Source organism: Hydra vulgaris, chromosome 01 (genome assembly GCF_038396675.1).
Source record: "Hydra vulgaris chromosome 01, alternate assembly HydraT2T_AEP".
In the NCBI taxonomy this organism is placed as follows: Eukaryota; Metazoa; Cnidaria; class Hydrozoa; order Anthoathecata; family Hydridae; genus Hydra; species Hydra vulgaris.
Genome location: NC_088920.1, coordinates 52,786,795 through 52,810,306, shown reverse-complemented (window position 1 = coordinate 52,810,306; position 23,512 = coordinate 52,786,795). Strand labels below are relative to the sequence as shown.

The 23,512-nt window shown below is 31.8% G+C and overlaps 6 protein-coding genes across 6 annotated transcripts in view; 3 read left to right on the top strand and 3 right to left on the bottom strand.

Moving 5' to 3' along the window:
- LOC101241465 (tripeptidyl-peptidase 2) overlaps positions 1–13,519 on the bottom strand; it is a 79,008-nt gene extending 65,489 nt beyond the window's left edge. Inside the window, exons 1-2 of the mRNA XM_065788573.1 lie at positions 13,179–13,519; positions 12,852–12,983 (exon numbers count right to left, since the gene is read on the bottom strand). Coding sequence (XP_065644645.1) covers positions 12,852–12,983; positions 13,179–13,349 — 303 coding nt within the window. The 5' untranslated portion in view covers positions 13,350–13,519. The remainder of the gene's footprint in view (positions 1–12,851; positions 12,984–13,178) is intronic.
- Positions 13,520–16,172: 2,653 nt separating this feature from the next.
- LOC136074539 (histone H3) lies at positions 16,173–16,583 on the bottom strand. Its single transcript, XM_065786871.1, has one exon. It carries the CDS (start codon positions 16,581–16,583, stop codon positions 16,173–16,175), a length of 411 nt encoding a protein of 136 aa, XP_065642943.1.
- Positions 16,584–17,081: 498 nt separating this feature from the next.
- On the top strand, positions 17,082–17,393 carry LOC136074538 (histone H4). The gene has a single exon (XM_065786870.1). It carries the CDS (start codon positions 17,082–17,084, stop codon positions 17,391–17,393), a length of 312 nt encoding a protein of 103 aa, XP_065642942.1.
- Positions 17,394–18,251: 858 nt separating this feature from the next.
- Positions 18,252–18,656, bottom strand: LOC136074537 (histone H2B, gonadal-like). The gene has a single exon (XM_065786869.1). The coding sequence runs from the start codon at positions 18,654–18,656 to the stop codon at positions 18,252–18,254; it is 405 nt and encodes a 134-aa protein (XP_065642941.1).
- A 294-nt stretch (positions 18,657–18,950) lies between these two features.
- On the top strand, positions 18,951–19,343 carry LOC136074536 (late histone H2A.2.2). The gene has a single exon (XM_065786868.1). It carries the CDS (start codon positions 18,951–18,953, stop codon positions 19,341–19,343), a length of 393 nt encoding a protein of 130 aa, XP_065642940.1.
- A 2,976-nt stretch (positions 19,344–22,319) lies between these two features.
- On the top strand, positions 22,320–23,003 carry LOC136075431 (histone H1.0-A-like). Its single transcript, XM_065788572.1, has one exon. It carries the CDS (start codon positions 22,385–22,387, stop codon positions 22,955–22,957), a length of 573 nt encoding a protein of 190 aa, XP_065644644.1. The 5' UTR covers positions 22,320–22,384; the 3' UTR covers positions 22,958–23,003.
- The last annotated feature ends 509 nt before the right edge of the window (positions 23,004–23,512 follow it).

Genomic DNA, 23,512 nt, shown 5'->3' with positions numbered 1-23,512 from the left:
TAATAAAACTAATTATAATTAAATTTATTACTACAACTAAACAATTATAACAACACCTGAGTGAAATATATTTTTAAAAGTACAACAACAAAAAAAGGCAATTATGATAGCATCATAAGTGATTTTAATAATAATTATTACACTGACAAACAAATAAAATTTTATTGTGCAAATCTTGTTAACTAGGTGGTTTTTTAAAACAAATTAAATATGCTGATTTCAAATATGCAAACCATTTTTCACCATCACGTCAAGTTGTAAAGATATTTGGGTTCAAATCTTTAGTATTTAAGGTAAAGTCCCTAATATTGTCGAAAAAAAAGTTATTCAAAAGTATGTCAACCTGGGTCTCAAAAGAAGCGTATTTTCATAGAGATTTTAGAAAAGATAAATATTTTTATTTAAAATTTATTGGCAGAAAAAAAATTATGTGAAAAAATGCTAAAGACTTTTAAAAAAATTTTAACAAAATGTTTCTCAGCAATAATTCAAAAAGTACTTATTTTTATTACAAACAAATACCATTTTTAAAATCTCTATGAAAATAGGCTTCTTTTGAGACCCAGGTTGACATACTTTAGAATAACTTTTTTTTCGACAATATTAGGGACTTTACCTTAAATACTAAAGATTTGAACCCAAATATCTTTACAACTTGACGTGATGGTGAAAAATGGTTTGCATATTTGAAATCAGCATATTTAATTTGTTTTAAAAAACCACCTAGTTAACAAGATTTGCACAATAAAATTTTATTTGTTTATCAGTGTTATTTATCAAAAAATATTGATGATTTTAATAAATATTAGTCTTTGTGTTTTAATTAATAAGACCTACATGTGTAAAAATATTTACTATTTTCACAAATGTTGTTTTTATCCCTTATATATTTATCCCTTTAAGTATTTAAGATTACAACTTTATTATAAATTGTACAGAATTGAAATTTTCATGCATTTCATCTACAGTTTTTCTGCATATATTAAATACTTATTTTAATTTTAGGTTCAGTAAAAGGCTGACAGCTTGTTTTAATAAAAATGTTGATTTTTAAACTTTAGATGGCATATTGACAAGTTGCAAATGGGTCATTCCATATAAGATGATCCAAACCTTTCCCAGTGACTCTATGATTTCTTGAAATTAACACCCCTTATAGGTTTTATGAAAAAAAAGATTTGCCGAAAATTTAAACTCATTATCTTGAAGCATTCTAAAACTATAGCAATTTGAAAAATTCATTAGCCTATTTCAAGCAACTTATTGTCTTTTTCAAAAACCCTTATTTTTAATCCATATAAATATAAAACTAATTGAATTAGCGAATGTTAAAAGGGTGGAAGTCCAATAATGTAAACTTTTGGGAAACTAAAAAAAACTGCATTTTCCCCTGTAGTAAATTTTTGTTAATGGTTCAATAGTTTTTTTTTTGAACGTAAAAAACATCCTCTAAAAAATTATTAAACCATTAACAAGAATTTACTTCGGGGGAAAATGCAGTTTTTTTTAGTTTCCGAAAGTTTACATAGTTGGACTTCCGTCCTTTTAACATTCACTAATTCAATTATCTTATATACTTAAAAATCAAAATGACGACAGTAATCTACCTCAACTTTCAAAAAAATAAAAAGTTATTTTACAAATTTAATTTTTATTGGCCATTTTGGACTTCAAAGTTACAAAAAAAAAAATGTTAAAGAAAAAATTTCAATATTAATAAGGAAAATAAAAGCGGAATACACAAGGAAATGTGAAAATTATGTTATTTTGTGAAAATATATGTGGTAAGTAAAAACTTATCGTTCTTGATAAGTTTTGTAGCGTTGGATTTAAAATTATAGAAGCTAGATCCAACTAAAAAAGCCTGCAGGTTTAAAACTTTGAAATTAGGTCCATTTAAGAACTGAAAATTGACCTGGTGTACAATAAATTTAACGCTTGAAACTTTTTTCAAGAAGAAAGAAATACAGAAAAAATAATTTTGTTATGTATCATAGCTGCTGATATATCTGAACTTAAACTTTCTATAAAAATAGAATTTTGGAATTCAAAATCTGCCATTTTGAATTTGCTACACAGTCAATATCTCTAAAACGGATCAAAATTTAAATGTAAAAATTCTTTTTTTTTTTTTTTTGAATTTAATTATTCTAAAATTTAATTATTTTTAAGTGGGGTTAAAAAAAGAACTGGCCAGGTATTACTTCATTTTATAATAATGCAATCTTTATTTTAAGTTATTAAATACATATGATGCAAATACATTTTATAAGTTTTAAAAAGAATTTAAAGGTTTCAAATTCTTGCCAAGCATTAACTTCAAATTAATTGGGAATTTCCGATAATAAAATTTATATTAATTGCTCAATAAACAATAAATATTTGAAAAAATTGAGAGACCAAGATTTATTCTGTGAAGCCATTAGTGAAAAAATTACTAAATCAAACAGAAAGAAAAAAATAAACCTATTAACATTAACACTAAATAGTAGGACAATCCAAGAAACAATAGAATAGTTTTCTGTACCAAAATCAATGGTTAAAAAAGAATATATAATAAAGGCATCTAAAGGTATCTTAGGAGAGTGTAAAAAAATTATTATAATAAATAAAATAAAGCACTTAAAACAAAAATCAAGAATTTTTATCAGAGTGACGAATAATCACAAAGGTTTGCATGCTGGAAAGTACCTTGCATGTGCCTATGATAATAAGTGGTACATTGGAATTGTACAAGAAATCACAGATGATTCAGATATTTATATAAAATTTATGCAACAAAATGGAGTAAACTTTAAAGGGTCCAGGCCATTTAAAAGAAGCTAACACTCTCTGATTGCTTGGAGGTGGCATTTGAGCTTGAAAAGGATTACATTTCTTCTACAAAATGGGTCTCTCTCAGTGGCTGGTGAAATTAAACTCAGAATAAACTTAATTTATTTCATCTAATCAAGCTAACATCTCTTGTGCCATCTACTAAAATTTATTCTCATGTTACTAGTCATTCAATTAAGTCTCATCTTTTTACTGTGAATGTCCCCATGTGCTCCAAAAATTCTTTGTCTAGTTTTTTTCCCTCGAACATCAGTTTTATGGAATTTGCTTCTTTTATTTTTTTTGATTCATATAATTTGCAATCTTTTAAGTCACCTGTTAATCGCTATCTTGCTTTATAAACTTCATCTTTTCTCTTCCAGCAACTTCCAACTCTAATAGTGGTTGCTTAGAGCCTTGCTGGAAGTGAAAATGTTTAAAAAAAAAAAAAAAAAGACAAATGTTGGGTTCCTGTTGTAAACGTTTTAGCAAAAGTAAATACTCTGGTTGCACAATGTCAATCAGCAAGAAGATATCAAATTTCTGAGAAAGAATTTGAAGAAATATCATTTTGTTTTATGTTTAACAAAAATATTTAGACTATTATTTTGAGAACAAGAATCTTATTTTTATGTTATTTTATTGTAATTGAGATTTATTTCTCTATTTTATTATTTATTTATTATTTCATATATTGGAAAAATATAAGCCTTAATATTTTTATTTTAAAACTCATTTTTAAATTCCTCATTTTAAAAAGAATATATGAACAAGTTTTCAAATTAAAATGTTCATTGATTTTAAAGATATTGACTGTATAACAAATTCAAAACGGCCAAATTTGAATTCCAAAATCCTATTTTGATAGAAAGTTTTCTCTGTATTTCTTCTTCTTATATGGAGAATTCCGAAAAGCTTCAAGTGTTAAATTTACTGGACACTGTTACTTTTCAGTTCATAAATGGATCTAATTTAAAACATTTTGAGGTTGGAGGCTTTTTCAGGGGATCAATTTGTATAATATAAAATCCTATGTTAGAAAACTTATCAGGAATGATGCATACCACTTAAATTTTAACATTTCTTTAAAATGTTTTGAATGTTTTAAATGTTTTAAAAAAAATTGGCTTAACTTATATGGAATGACCCACATGTTAGCATAGGTACCACCATAGGACTTACATAGATATTCCACAATAAGACATATACATAGAAATTCCACCATAGGACTTACATATACATAGATATTCCACCATAACACAAATTTTAGTTTCAACTTAAATGTGTGTTGAATTTTAAAAATATAGAGATAATGTGATGAATAAAAAATGCAAAAAAACAGAACTTTTGACGTCATAAAAATCTTTTTATTTGTTTTTTATTGAACTTTATTGAACCACAATTTATTGCATTTCTGCAAAACTAGTCTAATTGAACAATTCACTCAAAACAAAATATAAATTTTATTACGAAATAACGTTATCAAATGTTTACTTAGTTTAAGGTTTTTTTAAAATATAAAAATATTTGTTTATTTTCTTGACATTTTTCCATAACTAAATGAATAAAAAAGAATTTGTTTTATTTCTTAAATATGTATTAACAATTTTGCTAATAGCAATTATTTTCTATTTTTAAAAGGTCAGCAAGTAAACTAAAAACTTTAAATATGCAAGAAATTAAATTATTTAAATATGCAAGAAATTAAATTATTTAAATATGCGAGAAAAAAACTCTAGCAAAAAGTAAAATTTGCTTGTTGAACAATATATAATAGTTGTGCTAAAATTTAAAACCAATTAAACCTAAGTATTACTTATGTTTATTTAAGATATGAACACAACTTGTCTCTGCAATTTGGGATCCCTTTAAAATATCTACAAAGTTATTTAAATATTACCAATTAAAAGTGTTTTTAGCGTAATTCAAATACAAGGCTCAAATTAAGCGTATCACCATCGAAAATCACAATTGCTTTTCACACCTTCGCAATTAGTTTTTTCTTTAAAAAAAAACTTTGTCGGTTTTTTTTGTTAATTTTTTTTTCTTTTTAAGTTTAGTTTTTTTTTTGCCATTCTTAAAAGTAATGTTTTTGTCTAAGTTTTTTATTAAAGATTATAAACTATGTCACACTAAATTTATCTTTTGAATAGAAGCATATTCTTTGCTCTCTTGCGCGGAGATTTTATTCAACATAAAGCGCTTTTAAATTTAAATTACTTTAAATCTCTGGAATCATATCTCTAAATCATGGAATCTCTAAATCATGGAAGCTAATATTATTTTAAGGTTATATTTAGTTTGATTTACTGAATGGATAAAGTACATCACAGTAAATTTACCTTTAAACTAAATCAAAACAACCAGATAAGTTTCTAAAATAACTTACAATTACTCAATTATCAAATTTACTTAATATACTCAAAGAATCACAAAAATTACCCATATAAATGTTTCTATTAATATCTTATATGTTGTTAACACATAATATAAGCTTCTAACTAAAAATTATTTAACAAGAAATCTCGAATAGAATATAAAAAACACGATACCATTTCTTTTATATTTTATATAAAGCGATATCAAGATTTTTTTTAAAAAGAATTCTATTTGCAGTCTAGTTTAAAATCTAATTTGAACAAAAGAATTTTAGTCCTCTAAAATTCTCTTATTCAAAAATTTTGCAATTAAAATTTGAAATTGAAAAAAAATTGGAAAAATCTAAAAAATTTTAACGCTCAATAATTATAAAATTAATTCAGGGACGTTCATTATACCCAGCAGAGCGAGAACCGTTGCTGAAAGTTAAATGTGTATCTAGCCACAATAACATATCAGATTTAGAACATAGTGTAAGTGAAGAAAAAAGTTGTAAATGCTTTGAATAGTTAATATATTTTACAAGAAAATATAATTCGTTTTATTAAACCAAATTTTGTTTTCTTTCACTTTTGAACAGTTTGAATGAAAAAATTTAATAAAAATCAACTTAAAAAGAATAAAAAAATTAATTCTACTTAAACTTTTAATAGTACGCTAGATCAGGAAACAATAAATTATAAAAAACGTGGTATATAATGTATTATTAGTCTTTTAGTCTATAACTCGTTTAGTCTATAAATTATTGACTCATATGGTCTATAGGCATGTTTTTGTGTAAAAATGAAGTTTAAAGTTTTATGATGATAATGTTTTAATTTATTATTAAATCAATTTTATTTATTTTCTTAGTTTTATTTATAATAATATTATTATATGTTTATCAATAGTAATGAGGCAATTGCCTCATAACTATTGATAGTAATGAGGCAATTGCCTCATTACTATTGATAGTAATGAGGCAATAAAACACAAAAAACCATCATATATCACCAAGTTCTCTAAACCTATCATTCACTAATATTTGTGGTCTTCGAAGTAACTTTTCTTATCTCTTGTAAAGTTCACCAGACCTACTTGCTCTTTGTAAGACTAATTTGAGTTCAGCTGTCTCATCTTGTGATCTTAGTGTTGATGGTTACCTTCCTTTAATTTGTAAAGACTCGAATAGTCACATGCAGGGCCTGGGCATTTACATTTGTAAGAATTCACCCATTTGTCGGGAAATTAGATTTGAATCCAGACTATTCTTTTATGTGTTTTCGTTTAGCACCATTTCACTTTATTGTCTTTTTCTTTGTTCTAGCTCGCTCTTCTTAATCTCAAGACTGCAGTCTTTTTGATGTTATTTCTGATCAAATTGACCAAGCCCTCTCTATCCGCCTGCCAATATCATTGTTCGTGACTTTAATGCTCATCACACTGAATGGCTTGGCTCTAGTGTCAGTGACTCTGCAGGCATTAAGGCCCAAAACTTTTGCTTTTCTCAATCTCTAACACAAACAGTCAACTTTGCAACTCGCTTTCCAGACAATCCAAATCATTTACCTTTTCAACTCAACTTATGTCTTGTTTCTGATCTTAATCAGTGCTCAGTTTCTCCACATTTACCCTTAGATGCTTCTGATCACGGTTTGATCTCTCTAAAACTATTATCTCATTCTTCTTCATTATCAGAATCCCCCTATCATCGTAACTCTTACTACCTTAAGCTGACTAGGACTCTTTCCATGATTTTCTTTGTGATGGCCCTAGGGTAGAAATCTTTTGTCTTCCTGCTGATAAATGTGCTTCTTACATAAATTCTTGGAATCAGGCTAGCATGGAATCTTTTATTCCTTCTCAACGATTCCATGTCAAGTCTCACTCTTCTCCTTGGTTTACCTCACATTGTGCTGTTACAATTTCCAATCGAAACCATTATTTCCATATCTATAAGCAAAACGATTCTTCAGAAAACAGAGATCTGTTTACTATTGCTAGAAACCATTGTAAAAAGGTTTTGTCTAACGCCAAAGCCCGCTGTTTTCAGGTAGCAATTCCATGGCACTACAAAACACATTTGATGTTTGACCAAAAACACTGAATTTTCATAAACTTTACTCTCTTATATCTTTTTGTACGGTTAAGCAATCACCTTGAGGTTTTATGAATCAATTAGTGTTACTCAACCTCTTTCCAGCCATATATAGAGAGTACTATGCTTGATATGGCTTCACTTAGTTATTATCAATATCCTGAGACCACTTTTGATAAAAAAACTTGCCGCGGGACATGTTTTTTCAAAAGTAGTTTTTGAAGGTAAGATTTCCTAAGCACCAAAACACATCTAATTTGTATGAAACTTTCCATACATTTAAAAAAAGGGACAAGGAATCTAATGGAACGAAACGCTAAGAACTAAAAAATTATGTATGTAAATTATATTTTGTTTAGAAACTATATATATAATGTTTTTATTCCTTTGCGTATCATTTGTTTTGATTTTTGTGCTTGATTTCTGATGGTTTTTTATTTTATTTTGGGGCCATTTCACGCCAAATTTTCCATACTTAAGGACAAAGCGTTCTGTCAAAAAATCATCAGTTTTTCCAGCATAAAAAATGCAATAACTTTAGATCCAATTAACTTCTAAATTTGAAAGACCCCTCCTTTTTTAATTTTTTTTAAGCTCTATACAACTATGTTAAATATATTTAAATAGATTGACAAAAAAAAATTGTCTGGAATGGTCATGGAAATATCAGATCATGAAATCTCGTATTTCATCTCAAAAATAAGGCTCTCGTGACTTCTAGAGAATCTTTAACAGTATCAAAAATAAGGGCATATCTGTTATTCCACCTCTCTTGTATTGTTCAGACTTTGTCACCTCACCTAAAGACAAAGCTGAATTGTATGCTAAAAACTATTCATCAACATCATCTCTTGATTCCATTAGTTGCATTCTACCTGACATAGCCGACAAACAGGTTGACCCATTGCTTGACATTCGTATCACTTCAGCTTCTGTATCCAAATTTCCTACTTAGACTATTCTACAGCTTTCGGTCCAGACAACATACCTGTTACAGTCTTGCAGAAGTGTTCTCCAGAGCTGTTGTCTATACTTTCAAAACTATTTAACAAGTGCTTATCAGAGTCTTGCTTTCCACCCTGTCGAAAAGCAGCATCTGTTATCCTTATTTTCTAAAATTCTCGAGAGCAATCTGACTTATTTAACTACCGCCCTAATAGTCTTCTTCTTATCATAAGCAAGGTTTTTGAATCTTTAATTAACAAATACTTAATCTCTCATCTTGAATCTAATAACTTACTTTCTGATCTTCGATATGGATTTCCATCTTCTTGTTCTACAGCTGATTTGCTAACAGTAATAACCGATAGGTTTTATCATGCATTAGATAATAGTGGGGAGGTTACAGCCATCGCTCTTGACATTTCTAAAGCTTTTGATAAAGTTTGGCATGCTGGTCTTCTCCATAAGCTTTATTCTTACAGTGTTTTTGGTAACATCTTTAAGATTATTGAATCTAATACTGGTTGCTTGCAACCTTGTTGGAAGCGAAGATGTTACCACTTTAATTATTTATAGAAAACTGTTTAATACATTCATGGCGACAATAAAACATGTGTTATTTTTAAAGAGTATTTAATTGTTATTGTAAAAAGCTTTAATTGTTATTGTAAAAAACAACAATAAAACAAACTCCAAAGTTGTTTTAACAATATAAAGAACTTGTGTAAAACAACTTTATGACTTTATACAGCTCATAATGTTAATAACATAAAACGCATTTAAAAAAATACTAAGTAAATAAATAGAATTGTTCTAATTAATAAATTAAAATATTATCATCATTAAACTTTTTATTTGCACAAAAACATACCTATAGACCATAAAAGTCTATAATCTATAGACCAAACGAGTAAGATCAATGCAAAAAAAACATTAGATAACACGTTTTTTATAATTTACTATTTCTTGATATAGTGTACTACTATAAATTTAAGTATAATTAAGTTTTTCATTCAAATGGTTTTTGAGTTGATGTTTTCATTGAAATTGATTTGCAATAAAAAGTGAAACAAAAAAATTTTAATAAATCAAATTATATTTCCTTAAGTTTAAGATCATGCTTAAACCTTTTTTTTTTTTAAGTTTCTTTGAACAGAAGTAAAATAATTTATTAATTTTAATTTAAATTTTTTATAATTTAACTTTTATTTTATTTTTTGCAATCACTGGTTTAATGTTTGCAATAGAATATCTCTACTTTTAAAACTATTTTCAACAAACAAAATGTAATTAACTGTTCAAAACTTTTACGATTTAAATAAAACTTTCTTTCTCACTTGTACTATGTTCTAAAACTAAAATTGTTACCATAGCTAGATATGTTTAACTTTCAACAATTCTCACTATGCTGGGTATTACGAACTGGGTATTATGGACGCCGCTGAATTAAATTTATAATTATTGAGCATTAAAATTCTTTTAGATTTTTGCAATTTTTTTCTCCATTTCAAATTTCAATCGCAAAATTATTTGAATTAAGAGAATTTAAAGACTAAAATTCTTTTGTTCAAATAGATTTCTTTTTAAATAAAATTCCAAAAACAACTTGCATATTTATAGAAAATGTTTGATTTTGATATCGCTTTAAATAAAATATTAAAAAATCGTACCCTGTTTTTTATATTCTATTCGAGATTTCTTTAAAATATTTTTTTGTTAGAAGCTTATATTATGTGTTAACAACATATAAGATATAAATAGAAACATTTATATGACGAGTCTTTGAGTATATTAAGTAAATTTAATAGTTGAGTAACTGTAGGTTTCTGTATTAACTTAACTGGTTGTTTGATTTATTTTAAAGGTAAATTTACTGTTATGTACTTTATCCATTCAGTAAATCAAACAAAATATAACTTCAAAATAATATTGGTTCCATGCAAAAATTTTAAAGTAATTTAAATTCAAAAATGCTTTACAATAAATAAAATCTCTGTGAAAGAGAACAAAAAAAAAGTAAAGTTTTTAAAAAAGAAGTTCAAGCAAACTTTATTTTTTGCACGGTTAGAAAGCAACGAGAGATATGGTGGTATGAGAGATATAGTGGTATACAAGGTACTCATATTGTTGTTGGTTTAAAGTGTAAAAAAAAATTTTCTTTAATAATTAAAATAACTTTTTTTAATTATTCAAGATAAGTAAAAAAGAGATTGAATTAGTGGTTAAAAGATAGAGTGTGTTGGTGTTTGGTTGGTGTGTTTAAAATAATAAATAATATATGACAGTGAAAAAATAAGGACATCTATAGTCTAGAAATGATATAAGACAGGGATTGGGAATATTAACTCTATCTAATAGGAAATGCCAGAAAAAAATTAAAGTTGTTTAGACATGTAAAGCATTAAGATGCAGACGATTATAGAAAGTAGAAATAAAAGGAAAACTCAAGTAAGCAGGAAAGAGTGAGTTTATAGTTGACACTCACAAAGGAAAGAGTGAGTTTATAGTTGACACTCACAAAAGAAAGAGTGAGTTTATAGTTGACACTCACAAAGGAAAGAGTGAGTTTATAGATGACATAAAAAAGGATTTACTTATAAAAATATGCTAAAGATTTTGTATATTAGAAAAATACAATTATGAGAACTAGGGTTATAAACCGTACTCTTAAAAGAGTACATGTACTCTTTTAAGCAAGTAAAATTATGTGCTCTTATTTTTTCTAAAAATTATATAAATGTACTCTTTTTTTAAAAAACTTTCTGATGCTATGATACTGAAAAAAAAAAAAAAATAGTAAGTATCCCTAATTTCTGTGAAAGTAGAAAACTATTTTAGCTTAACTGTTGATTGCAATTTGATTTGTTTGAGATTCAATTTTTTTTTCTTTTTAATATCTTCACTTCCTACAAGATATGTACTAATTTTTTTGCAAATTAAGCGCACAATGCAAATGCAGAAAGAACGTTCAGCATGATGAAGAGTAATTGGACTGATGAGAGAAATAGACTATTGCCACAATCAGTAAAAAACTTGCTGATGATGCAATTTAATTTTACAAATTCTAATTGCAACCTTTTATTTAACAATGTGTGGATAATAAACCTTTATTAAATGAAGCTATAAACAAAACCAAATAAAAGTTCATGTAAATTATTTTTAATTCATTTTACAATGTTTTGTATTAATAAGTAGATTTATTTTTGTTTAAATTGTTTAGTGTGATTTTTAAAATATACACATTTCAGAAATGTTAAATTTTTCAAATTTACAATTGACAAAAATGTAAAGAACTAAAAAGATACAAAAAAAATTTTTTTGGCAATTTTTTTTGAGATTTTTTATTAGAAATTTCAAGATAAAGTTCACATTTTTTAAAAATTACCAATTGTGCCCCCCTCCCCATTTCAAAACCCTCTGTTGTTAGCCCTGAAATGTACTCTTTTCGAGCAGAGTCCAGTTGGTAACCCTAAACTTTTTTGATTCTTTTCATGATTTTCTTCGCAACAGCCTGATGTTTTTTCCTTATCAGCTAAAAAATGCGCCTCCAACGTAACCTCCTGGATTCAGGCAGGAATGGAAGCTTTTATTCCTTCTTGTTCTAAGTCAAGCCACATTCTACTCCATAGTTTTCATCCTCTTGTGTACCTGCTATATCTAATTGTAATCATTTTTTTCATCTTTTTCAAAAGAACAATTCTCTTGAAAACAAACAGCTATTTATTATTGCAAGAAATCGATATAAAAAGGTGCTGTCAGATACTAAGTTCCATTATTCTCAGCTCACTAAATCTCGGTCTTATCTCAGAAGTTAGGCTCTAGAGACTTTTAGAAAATCTTCAACAGCATCATTAACAAGAGTAGGTCTACCATTTCATCTCTCATTTATGGGACTAATCTTATTACCTCTCCCAAGGATAAGGCATAACTATTTGCAAAGAACTTTTCTTCTAACTCACTCTCGAATCTTATGGCCATTTTATTCCTGCCGTTCCAATTAAACAGGTTAACACATTGTTAGACATTCAACTCACTCCAGCTTTAGTTGTTAAAGTTATATCTCAATTAAACTCTACTACAGCTTGTGGTCCAGATAACTTTCCTGTTACAGTCTTACAAAATTGTTCTCTTGAACTCCCTTTAATTCTCTCTAAATTATTTGATAAGTGCATGACTGATTCTTGTTTTACTGCCTGCTGAAAAATGGCATCTGTTGTTCCAATTTTCAAAAACTCTGGTGAACATTCTGAACTCTCCAATTATAGTCTTTTATTCACCTAGTTTTTTCCCCCGCACCTCAACCCTTTGAAACTCTCTCCCATCTTCATATTTTCCTTACTCATACAACATTCAGCCATTTCCTTGCTCTCTAACTCTATTCTTTTTTTTTAGTAACTCCCAACTCAATGACAGTTGTTTACAGCCTTGTTGGGAGTGAATCATAATAAAAAATTAAAAAACAAAAAAAAAATTTAAATTTAATTTCACTGAAAATTAAAAAATAAAAAATATTTTTAAATACATGATGTAAAAAAAAAAGAAATAGAAAATGAAAATAATAATACACTCTTTGAAAACTGCCTTTGTTTTTTAATATTATTTTTAATATTATTTTAAATAGTTAAATTTTTTTACTTACCTTAAGTGTTCGTCCAGTTTTGCCAATTACTTCATTGTTTTCATTAGCCCATACAACAGTTTTCATATCAACATCTCCACTACCACTACAATCAATAAGATCAAGAATTTTTCGTTTTCCAGAAGGAGTGTTCTAAGACAAAATTAAAAGATTAATTTTGTTATTTGTTCTTTTTTCATAATTTGAATTTTTATTTGCTTTAATAAAATTATTGTAACTTCATTAGTAACAATTTATAATTAGATAACTACTATTAATAACTAGTTAGTATACTATTAAATAAATTGTATTGGATATTTAATTTTTTTTTTTTAGTAAATAACAAACTTGTAATCCAGGTGCTTCAGGATCAATGCCAGAATCAAAAATAGCTATAGTTACTCCTTCACCATTAAATTTAGGGTACTTTTTTAAAAATGAATCAGCTTGGGTTTCTTTTTTTGGAAGAAGTGCGTCATAGCACCCGAAGCCTATTTTGTGTTTATTACTGCATTCCATTATTTAAATTTACTAATACCATAAAAATAATTAGTCCTCACAAAAGAACCAAAAATTTACGCTAAAGGTAATTAGCGGCAATAAATACGTAAACAGGACTCGACAAATTAGTGGATGTGCATAAAATTGACGAAAAAATGCACGTCGAATTTGCCGACTTTTCTTTATTCAAATGTTCGCTCAAAAATTTGAAAAACAAACGCATTTGTTTTAAAGTTTGTTGATAAATTTTAATTTTACGCAACTTTATTTTATGCTTTAAACATATGTAATAAAACAATTGTTTTTTCTGTTTTTATTTTATTAATTTCATTTTTACATTTGAAATTTAAATTAAAATATATATATTTCAGCAAGATAACTTGATTAGATACATAAAATATAAGAATCCAAAAGTCCAAAAGTGCAAGAGAATAAGAGCTGCAAGAGAATAAGAGCTGCAAGTTACAAGAGAGGCATTGCGAAAGTTCAGCGCATGCCGCATGTATACAGTGGTGGCTCAAAAAATTAGAGCCACCCAACATTTTTACAAATTTTCATATTCTGAAGCTGATTTTCCCTATATTTTGTAATGAGTTAAATTTACAACTATTTATTTTGGGAATATAGGATATAAATAATAGTAAATGACAAAAATATAGAAGTGTAACGTATATTTAGGAAAAATAAATAAGATATACAAAATATTGTACACAAAATCACTAATACTTAGTGTGGCCACCTATTGCAGCAATTACGGCTTTAACTCTTCTGGTCATACTTTTGATGAGGTTTTGACAATTTTTTTTTATTTCCTCGCTGTGGTGCCAAACATTTATTAATTTTTCCATCAAATCTCTTTTATTTGTTATAAGATTTTTACTTATATCCCTCTTTAACAATTCCCATAAATTTTCTATGGGATTTAGGTCGGGCGAGTTTCCTGGCCAGGGGTAATACATGGATTTTTTCAGCCTATAAAAACTTTGTTACAGTTTTTGCCTTATGGCATGGAGCATAGTCGTGCTGAAAGATAAAGTTCCCATTCGGATACCACTCCATCGCTTGAGGAATCATTCTTTCCTTCAAGACTTGGATGTACTGGTCCTGCCGCATTGTATTTTTTACAATGTATAACCTTCTTCGGACGAAATTAGTTTTATCCATTAGAATTTCCAATGTGGATTCATCTGAGAAGCAAACCTAAAATTTTCAAAATTGGGTTAATATTTTTGATAAAATACTTATATTCTTTTTTTTTAATATGGTATTCGTTTAAGTTTTAATGTGTTTATGAAGAGAAACTGAGTACTTACTCTTTCCCAATCATCAGTGGTAAAATGGCGATGATTTTTAGCCCATTTAGTTTTGTGGGCGAAATATCTTTCTCTTTGCCCATATCTTAAAAACACCAATTATTTAAAAAAATAGCAAAATTTACCTAAATATGATAAAAAAGTTGTAAAATAATGATAACTTACTTGTAAATAGAATATATAATAAGTGTTGAATAGTAAAATAAACAAATTTTAGTGTAAAAATATAAAATCAACAAATAAAAGCCGCCAGAAACACAACTATCGCCCAGTACAACGCGTGCTAAAATGTGACATCTTCTGCAATAATGCAACTAACTTCACTCTAAACCGCTCAATAGTGTTGTCATTGTAAAAATATGTTCAAAACAAAGTAGTTAACAATGCGAAATGACAAAAACTGGACATCCGTATGTATTTTAATTAATTTCACAGTCGAAGCTCAAATATTGTCTAAATTTCGAGGTGGCTCAATTTTTTGAGCCACATCTGTACTTTCGCGGAAATGCAAGAGAAGCTAAACTGGCTAGTGTGTTAGCAAACTAACGCTAACTGCTTAACGCAATGGTATTTAAATTGTTTATTCAGGGGATATTTCTTTCATCACCAAAAGTAATTTCAATTTAATGTGTTGAATAATGTTTATGCTTTTCTTGCAGATATAATTTATTTAAGGTTCTTTTAATAACTATCTCTTTCTCACCAGTTATAAATAGAACCTATGCGGCCAGTAGTTCTCCATCACTTGATGGTATCAAAACTTTAAATTATTTTTTTTTAATTCGTTTTCCCAAACGACCAAGGTTTTTTTAAGTCGTCAATGAGCACAAAATTGCCGACATTTAAGATAAAACCAAAAGAAAAGGCAAAGAAGACGCCAGTGAAAAAGAGCGCCCAAAAGCCTATGGCAGCAAAAAAACCTGCTGCCAAGAAAGCCAAAGCAACTCCAAAGAAGAAAGTCGCAGCAAAAAGACCACGGCCAAAGTCAAAAAGAAATAAGTTCGGCTTCCCCTGTTTTCATGTTAAACGGCTATTTTCATAGCCACACATCTTTCTAAAAACACGAGCATAGGCATAGAACAGATAAGGATTTGTTCGTTGTGATAAAGTCTGTGCGTTGTCGACGAAGCCCGTATACGTACATATTTACAACACGACTTTGTTACGAAAAACGCTCACTGTTTTCATCAAAGAGTTGAAAATAAAAATTGCCAGATCAAGAGAAATGTAAGGGGATTTAGATATCTGCAAAGAAAAAAAAAAAAGTCAAGAAGTTATCAGCAAAATAGGCTCGTTCTCGAACTTACGTCACTTTTGCAAGTTGTGTATCGTACGCGTAATAGAAAATTTTATTAGGCACATTTTTCTTGATTGTCATGTCTATCGTATCAACGTTTATATTTTTGCAATGAAAGAGCGTTTTTGAAAGTCCACTTTTTTTTTCTGAAGTTTCAGTAACTTATAAGCCGAATACGTTTTTAACAGATTTGTGGCTATGAAAATAGCCGTTTTGTGAATAAGGAAGTTCTTAAGCTCGCTCTCCTCTGATTCTTCTCGCCAACTGAATGTCCTTGGGCATAATGGTGACACGCTTTGCGTGGATGGCGCACAGGTTGGTGTCTTCGAAGAGGCCGACTAAGTAGGCTTCAGACGCCTCCTGAAGGGCCATGACGGCGGTGCTTTGAAAGCGCAAGTCGGTCTTGAAGTCTTGCGCGATTTCGCGTACCAATCGCTGAAACGGCAGTTTTCTGATGAGGAGCTCAGTTGACTTTTGGTATCTTCGGATTTCCCTGAGAGCTACGGTACCGGGTCGGTATCTGTGCGGTTTTTTCACTCCGCCGGTAGCTGGGGCACTCTTCCTTGCTGCTTTCGTTGCCAACTGCTTTCGAGGCGCTTTGCCACCGGTCGATTTTCTGGCAGTTTGCTTTGTTCGGGCCATAGTCGATGAATTGCACTGCTTTCGAGATAGCACTAGTTCAAACTAATTCGCTGGTTTGTTGACGCGTTAGAGTTTAGCGCCTTTATAAGACTGCATCAATTTGATTGGCGCTTAGAAAGTGCTTTTTGATTGGCTCAAAAAAATGTGCAAAAACTTTGGCCTCTTTTTGCTAAAAAAAGTGAACGCCGCGGGCTCTGATTTGGCACTTTCTCTAGCTTTTAGTTTTACTTTCAAGCGTTGCGTTGATAAAGCGGACGTAATCAGTTTATTATTTCGTTAGTTCGCTTCGCGTTTCGTTTTTGTTTTTTTTATGCAATTAGTTAGCTGATCAAAAGTTGAAAATATCTGCGTGAACGTACACAACAATGAAAAAGCGCGCCTTTATTTTTGCGCAGTCAACGTGTTCGCATTGCTTCCATCTATGTCGGGTTAGCTTCGACGTGCAATAAAAAGTACGGAAACCGCGCCAGCAGTTAGCATTCAACTGAACAATTCAACATGTCTGGTCGTGGTAAAGGAGGAAAAGGTCTCGGCAAAGGTGGTGCCAAGCGTCATCGCAAGATATTGCGTGATAACATTCAAGGCATCACAAAGCCCGCTATACGTCGTCTAGCTCGCCGAGGTGGAGTCAAGCGTATCTCAGGGCTTATCTACGAGGAAACTCGAGGTGTTCTGAAAGTCTTTTTGGAAAATGTGATTCGCGACGCTGTGACTTACACGGAGCACGCCAAGAGAAAGACTGTTACCGCCATGGACGTCGTCTACGCTCTAAAGAGGCAAGGACGCACATTGTACGGATTCGGCGGATAAACTCTTCGGCAACAAAAACGGCTATTTTCATAGCCACAAATCTGTTGAAAACGTTTTTATCTGGCATGTGTACATGTAGAAAAACAAATCTACGTTTGCGATGATTTGTTTGCGAAGTTGAAACATGATTGTTTGCGAAGTTGAAAAGACGCTATTATTATTATTATTATCTTTTTTTTTTGTATTATTATTGTTATGATTTTTTTGCATCGGTTTTGCTTGATTTCAACCGCCTTTGCTTTTCAGTTGAGCCTTGCCAAGCCGTTATTTTGTCATTTATTATTGCGTGGCTTTTCAAAGATGCGTGATATTTACATCTGCATAGGCGAAATTAATTTTTTAATTGAAAAACTGAAGTTATCAATCTTAACCTCGACAGTATGCAGATAAACAAAACGTCAAAGGTCGAATGAAAAAAATCAATTTCAACGTCGCTTAAGTTAAGCAAACTTGTTTTAAGTTTAAAACTAATAACAAATGCAATGTAGCGAAAAGCTTGTTGGCGTAAACAAAATTTCTAACCTAAAGTTAATGAAACTTTGAAAATCAGATAATACACTTTAGGCGCTCATCGCCTTTGTAAATTTAACATCTTGGCAAATAAAAAAAAAAATAATAAAAAAAGTATAGGCATGCATCTGGTTGCAATAGTATAGGGCGGACGCATCCGGTTGCAATTGAATTTTGTTTCTTTTATTAAGTCATTTTTAAAAACAAGGGCGAGAAACATACTTTTAAGTTTACAGAATGTTTGTTTTCACGCTCAAAGTGTATCACAGTGTGTCTTGTTCTAATGCGCACAACGCCGTTTTTTAAAAGATTTGTGGCTATGAAAATAGCCTTTTTGTAGTAGCGCAACTACTTGCTGCTCGTGTACTTGGTAACAGCTTTGGTGCCTTCGCTCACTGCGTGCTTCGCCAATTCACCGGGAAGTAAGAGGCGTACGGCGGTTTGAATTTCACGCGAAGAGATTGTAGACTTTTTGTTTTGAAGGGCGAGTCGCGAAGCTTCAGACGCGATCCTTTCGAAAATGTCGTTCACGAACGAATTCATGATGCTCATCGCTTTGGACGAAACTCCGACATCGGGATGCACTTGCTTTAACACGTTGTAGATGTAAATGGCGTAGGACTCGCGTCTCTTCTTCTTGCGTTTCTTATCTCCTGTGCCGGCGATCTTGCCGCCTTTTTTGCCAGCTCGTTTTTCACCCTTTTTGGCTACCTTGGGCGCCTGCTTTCCTCCTGCTTTCGGAGCGTCAGACATTTTTACAATCGGATTGATATCGACTAATTCTGGCGCGCAGTTGAACGCCTTACTGATTTATGGCAGAGTTGTGCTCTCCAATTCGAGTCCGTTTGTGATGCGGCGCGCCAAGACGATTGGCTCGCGCCAAACCATTGTTTCGGAAAACGCTGTTTTTCTATTCGTCGAAATTTTGTCCATTTTGAGAGCATTACTTTTAAATAACTAAAGACAAACGAATAGAGCTCATTCAAAACAAAACTCGTTACTCACAATTTTGTCTGTTGCTTCGCGTTAACAACAAAGAAATCTAAAATGTCAGGACGTGGCAAAGGAGGTAAAGCTAAAGCCAAGGCAAAGACACGATCTTTCAGAGCCGGCCTTCAGTTTCCCGTTGGTCGCGTTCATCGATTTTTACGCAAAGGTCATTACGCTAACCGCATCGGATCAGGCGCTCCAGTTTACTTGGCTGCTGTTTTGGAGTACCTGTCCGCTGAGATCTTGGAGTTGGCTGGTAACGCTGCTCGAGACAACAAGAAAGCCAGAATCGTTCCTCGTCACTTACAGCTCGCTGTTCGCAACGACGAGGAGCTGAACAAACTGTTGTCGGGTGTAACCATTGCAAGCGGTGGTGTGCTGCCAAACATCCAAGCCGTTTTGCTGCCCAAGAAGAACGAAAAACTTCCAAAACCAGCAGCGGCCAAGTAAACGGTGGAGCTGTTTTCCAAAAAGGCTATTTTCATAGCCACACATTTGTCAAAAACATTTTTGCGTGAACGAAAACGACTCCAGAACTTATTTGGAGTTTTGGTGTTTTTATAAATTACTTTTTGCTTTTAAGTTTTACCTCGAGCGTGTACTTTTTCAACAGACAAACGCTTCTCAATCAATTGTTAACACATAAGTTTGTAAAACTTTTATTTTGAAAAGCTCCTTTTTCATACTTTTGGGCTCGCGTCGCTTTTTGCGATGCATCCTTGACTGACACCTTGAACACAGAAAACTTTGTTGCCTTTGATGTGTTCGGAGTTTATTTCGAACGACGAAAAAACCTTTGATCCGCCTTAAGGTTACTTACAACGTTTTTTGTTAGTTTTATGACAACTTTTATTGCGCTTTTGGCAATATTTAAATGCGTGGCGCTAACAAAATTCTGCAGAAAGCAACCGATTTTTAGTTTGGTTTTTTTCCCCGATTAGTTTTCTTTTTTTTCTTTCTTATCTGGCTTATTGATACCGTTATGAACATGCCAAAGTTTCAGAGTACAGTATAGCTTTAACGTGTCTGTCTCGAAAAGAACAAAAATAAACAGTTGGACCCGCTCAAGATTGATTATTGAGTCGATAGCGTTTCTTCGGCTCCTTTTTCAGATGATAAAAGCAATCAAGTAGATCACTAGCTGTCGAGTGGGTAATAATAATGGCAGAACAAAATATATAGTCCCGGATCGGCTGAAGAGTATCTCTTCGGTGCATAGAGGAATCTTTCACCAGACAATCAGTTAGATCACTAGCTGTCAGGCAATAAAATGTCACATGGGTAAAATGTGTGAACAGACAAAATGTTTCTAAATTCAATGCAGAGTTTCTTTTTCGCAACAAAAAGTGTTCATTTTAACAACTGATAAAGGCCACCGACTAGATCACTCGCGGTCAAATTGTGGAAACGTGTAAACAGACAAAAAGTTCTAAATTCAATCCAGAGTTACTTTTTGAGACCAAAAAAAACGGGTGAAATGTGTGAACAGAAAAAATGTCCTGCATCCGCTCCGAAGTTTCTTTTTAGTCCATAAAGTGTTCTTTTCGACAAGATCGCCAGCTGTCAAATGGGTGGCCTATTTTACGAGATTGCCTCACTAACTTTCTAATGGCAGAAATAAGTGAACGAAAATAAAGTGCCCCCGATCTGCTACAGAGTTACTTGTTAGTCCATAGACTGCGAAACTTAAAAACAATCGACTAGATCGCCAGTTGTCAAATGGGTGGCCGAACTTACGTGATCGCCAAGCGTGGCACTTTTGTTGCCATTAAGTTTACAATTACGCTTCCTGCGATATTTTCTGTTCTTATTTTTTGTTTTTATTTATTTGATTTTAATTATTATTATTGTTGTTGTCGTTATTATTGTTATTATTGTTATTAATACCTGATTCTACTTGAGATCAGTGTTTGCGCAATCCATATGATAACTAGAACTTGTCTATCTGGAAGAGAAAAACTATAGTCATGTATAGTCACTGTAATTGGCAGTTTGATCGCCAAACACGGCTTTTTAACATTTGACAACAGTTACTTCTGCATCTGTAGTCATTTATCATTTTTTTTTGTTTCTGCCAATGGTAAAACAAACTAATTATGCACCGCAAACAAGCTCGTTTTTGTCACTAGTCATCGTATTTGTGCCAAAAAACAAGGGATGACAAAAAAAAGAAAGAAAAAAAAAAGAGTGGCTTTTTTTAAAACGAAGAGTTTTTCCAATGGTGTCGCTTTAAAAAATTTTTTTTTTGGCTCTAACGATTAAAGGTGACCTGCAGGCCTTAGTTTAATAGCATTAGTTTGTTTCAAAAGTGTCGCTTTTGCTAAAGAAAATGACAAAAAAGTTCAAAATATAACGTGTCCGTGCTCCAAGTGTTGATTTCCATTGTCAGCTAAATGGGATTTAGTACAGAAAGATTTTAGAACTGTTATATATTTATATATTTTGAACTGTCATATATTTGTATCCGAGTGCCTCACTTGCATTTCACCGTGATACAACACGTTTCCCACAACATGGCGTCAACATTAAAAGAATCACAAACAAAACTCGTCTTATAGTCATGTTTTTTGTTTGTTTGTTTCTTCCTGTTGTTGTTGTTGTTGTTGTTGTTGTTGTTGTTGTTGTTGTTGTTGTTGTTGTTGTTGTTGTTGTTGTTGTTGTTGTTGTTGTTGTTGTTGTTGTTGTTCAAAACACATGGATACTGTCATTGTTTTTTTTTGGATGGAATTTCTCTTTTGTATATACAACAAATGCTACATTTAAAGTAATGCGGCAGATAAATAAAATGAAAGAGTAAACGGCTCGGCGGTTTACTTAAACATCGGTCTAGCAGAATGGTCCGATAAACTGCCAAGCAGTTGAATATCAGCGCAATTTCGAAATAAATGCGGCGAAATGATCAGTACTCCGCTTACGCACCTCCTCGCGGTGACAAGAAGTTGTAAAAGTACGGAGGCACGTGGTGCAAGTCTAATCATTTTTCTCACTGTCGCGCGTGTTTGTGTCGCTTGTTACTCTGCTGTCTAAGCAACATCTATAGCTTGGCAAACGTAAAACGTTAGTTTTTCCTCTTCCCGTGTTGTTTGTTTATATTTAGAAGCAAATTTGGTTTGATCAAGGTCAACTTTACCTCGGTTTTCTTTTGACGCGCGCGCTTGTTTGCTTTTGACAGAGCGGATTTTTATCGTTTTGAGCGCATATCTATCGCTAGCGAAACGCTATCGAACGGAAACGAACGAGTTTGTTGAGCGTCACTATTCTACAGAAGATTTTTCGAAGAAATGCAGTTTCTAGCAGTAGAGCTACGTGAACGCTGGACGTCTCCCTGTAGACACGAAAACACAATTTGCAGCTCGACGGAGTAGCTGAAATTTTAGGATAGTCCTCTACAGTCCGCACAAACTCGGCTAGATAAAGAAAAACAACTTTGCGATGCAGACATTTGAAAGATAAAACTAGCTAAGCTGCAAAGTTTGTGTGATAACTAGAAAATGAGTGAAGTCGCATCTCCAAAAAAGATCGCAAAGAAATCGGCTCCCAAAAAGCCTGCTGATCATGCTCCGTACAAGGCCATGATTGTTGATGCCATCAATTCGCTTAAAGAACGCAAAGGATCGTCCAGACAAGCCATCGCTAAGCACGTTAAAGCCAACAACAAGGTAGGCGAAAATGTCGATTCGCAAGTGAAGATCAATCTTAAGCGAATGGTCGTTGCCGGTGAGCTGGTACAAGTGAAAGGTGTCGGCGCATCCGGTTCGTTTAGAGTTGCTGCCAAGCCTAAAGCGGCTAAGAAGAAAAGTCCTGCTGCAACCGTTAAAAAAGTGAAGAAAGAAAGCAAAGAAGTAAAGAAAAGCACGCCGAAAAAGAAGGCCGCTCCGACAAAAAAGGTAACAGCAGCCAAAGAAAAAGCGAAAAAACCGAAAGAAAAGGCAAAGAAGACGCCAGTGAAAAAGAGCGCCCAAAAGCCGTTGGCAGCAAAAAAACCTGCTGCCAAGAAAGCCAAAGCAACTCCAAAAAAGAAAGTCGCAGCGAAAAAGACCACCGCCAAAGTCGAAAAGAAATAAGTTCGGCTTGCCCTTTTCATGTTAAACGGCTATTTTCATAGCCACACATCTTTCTAAAAACACGAGCATAGGCATAGAACAGATAAGGATTTGTTCGTTGTGATAAAGTCTGTGCGTTGTCGACGAAGCCCGTATACGTACATATTTACAACACGACTTTGTTACGAAAAACGCTCACTGTTTTCATCAAAGAGTCGTTCTCGAACTTACGTCACTTTTGCAAGTTGTGTATCGTACGCGTAATAGAAAATTTTATTAGGCACATTTTTCTTGATACTTTCTTGATTGTCATGTCTATCGTATCAACGTTTATATTTTTGCAATGAAAGAGCGTTTTTGAAAGTCCATTTTTTTTTTCTGGAGTTTCAGTAACTTAAAATTAAATCGGCAAAAACAGGTAGTAGGATCAGGAAAACCCATATAACACTAATGGCAGACACGCTGAATTGCGCTAGCAGTTTTTCTTCCGCAAAATCTCCGCCGTGTGTTATCCAGAAATAGCTTGATCTCCTTTTTTGTGGCCGTCGCAGAATTACTAACGTTCTCACAAGTGAA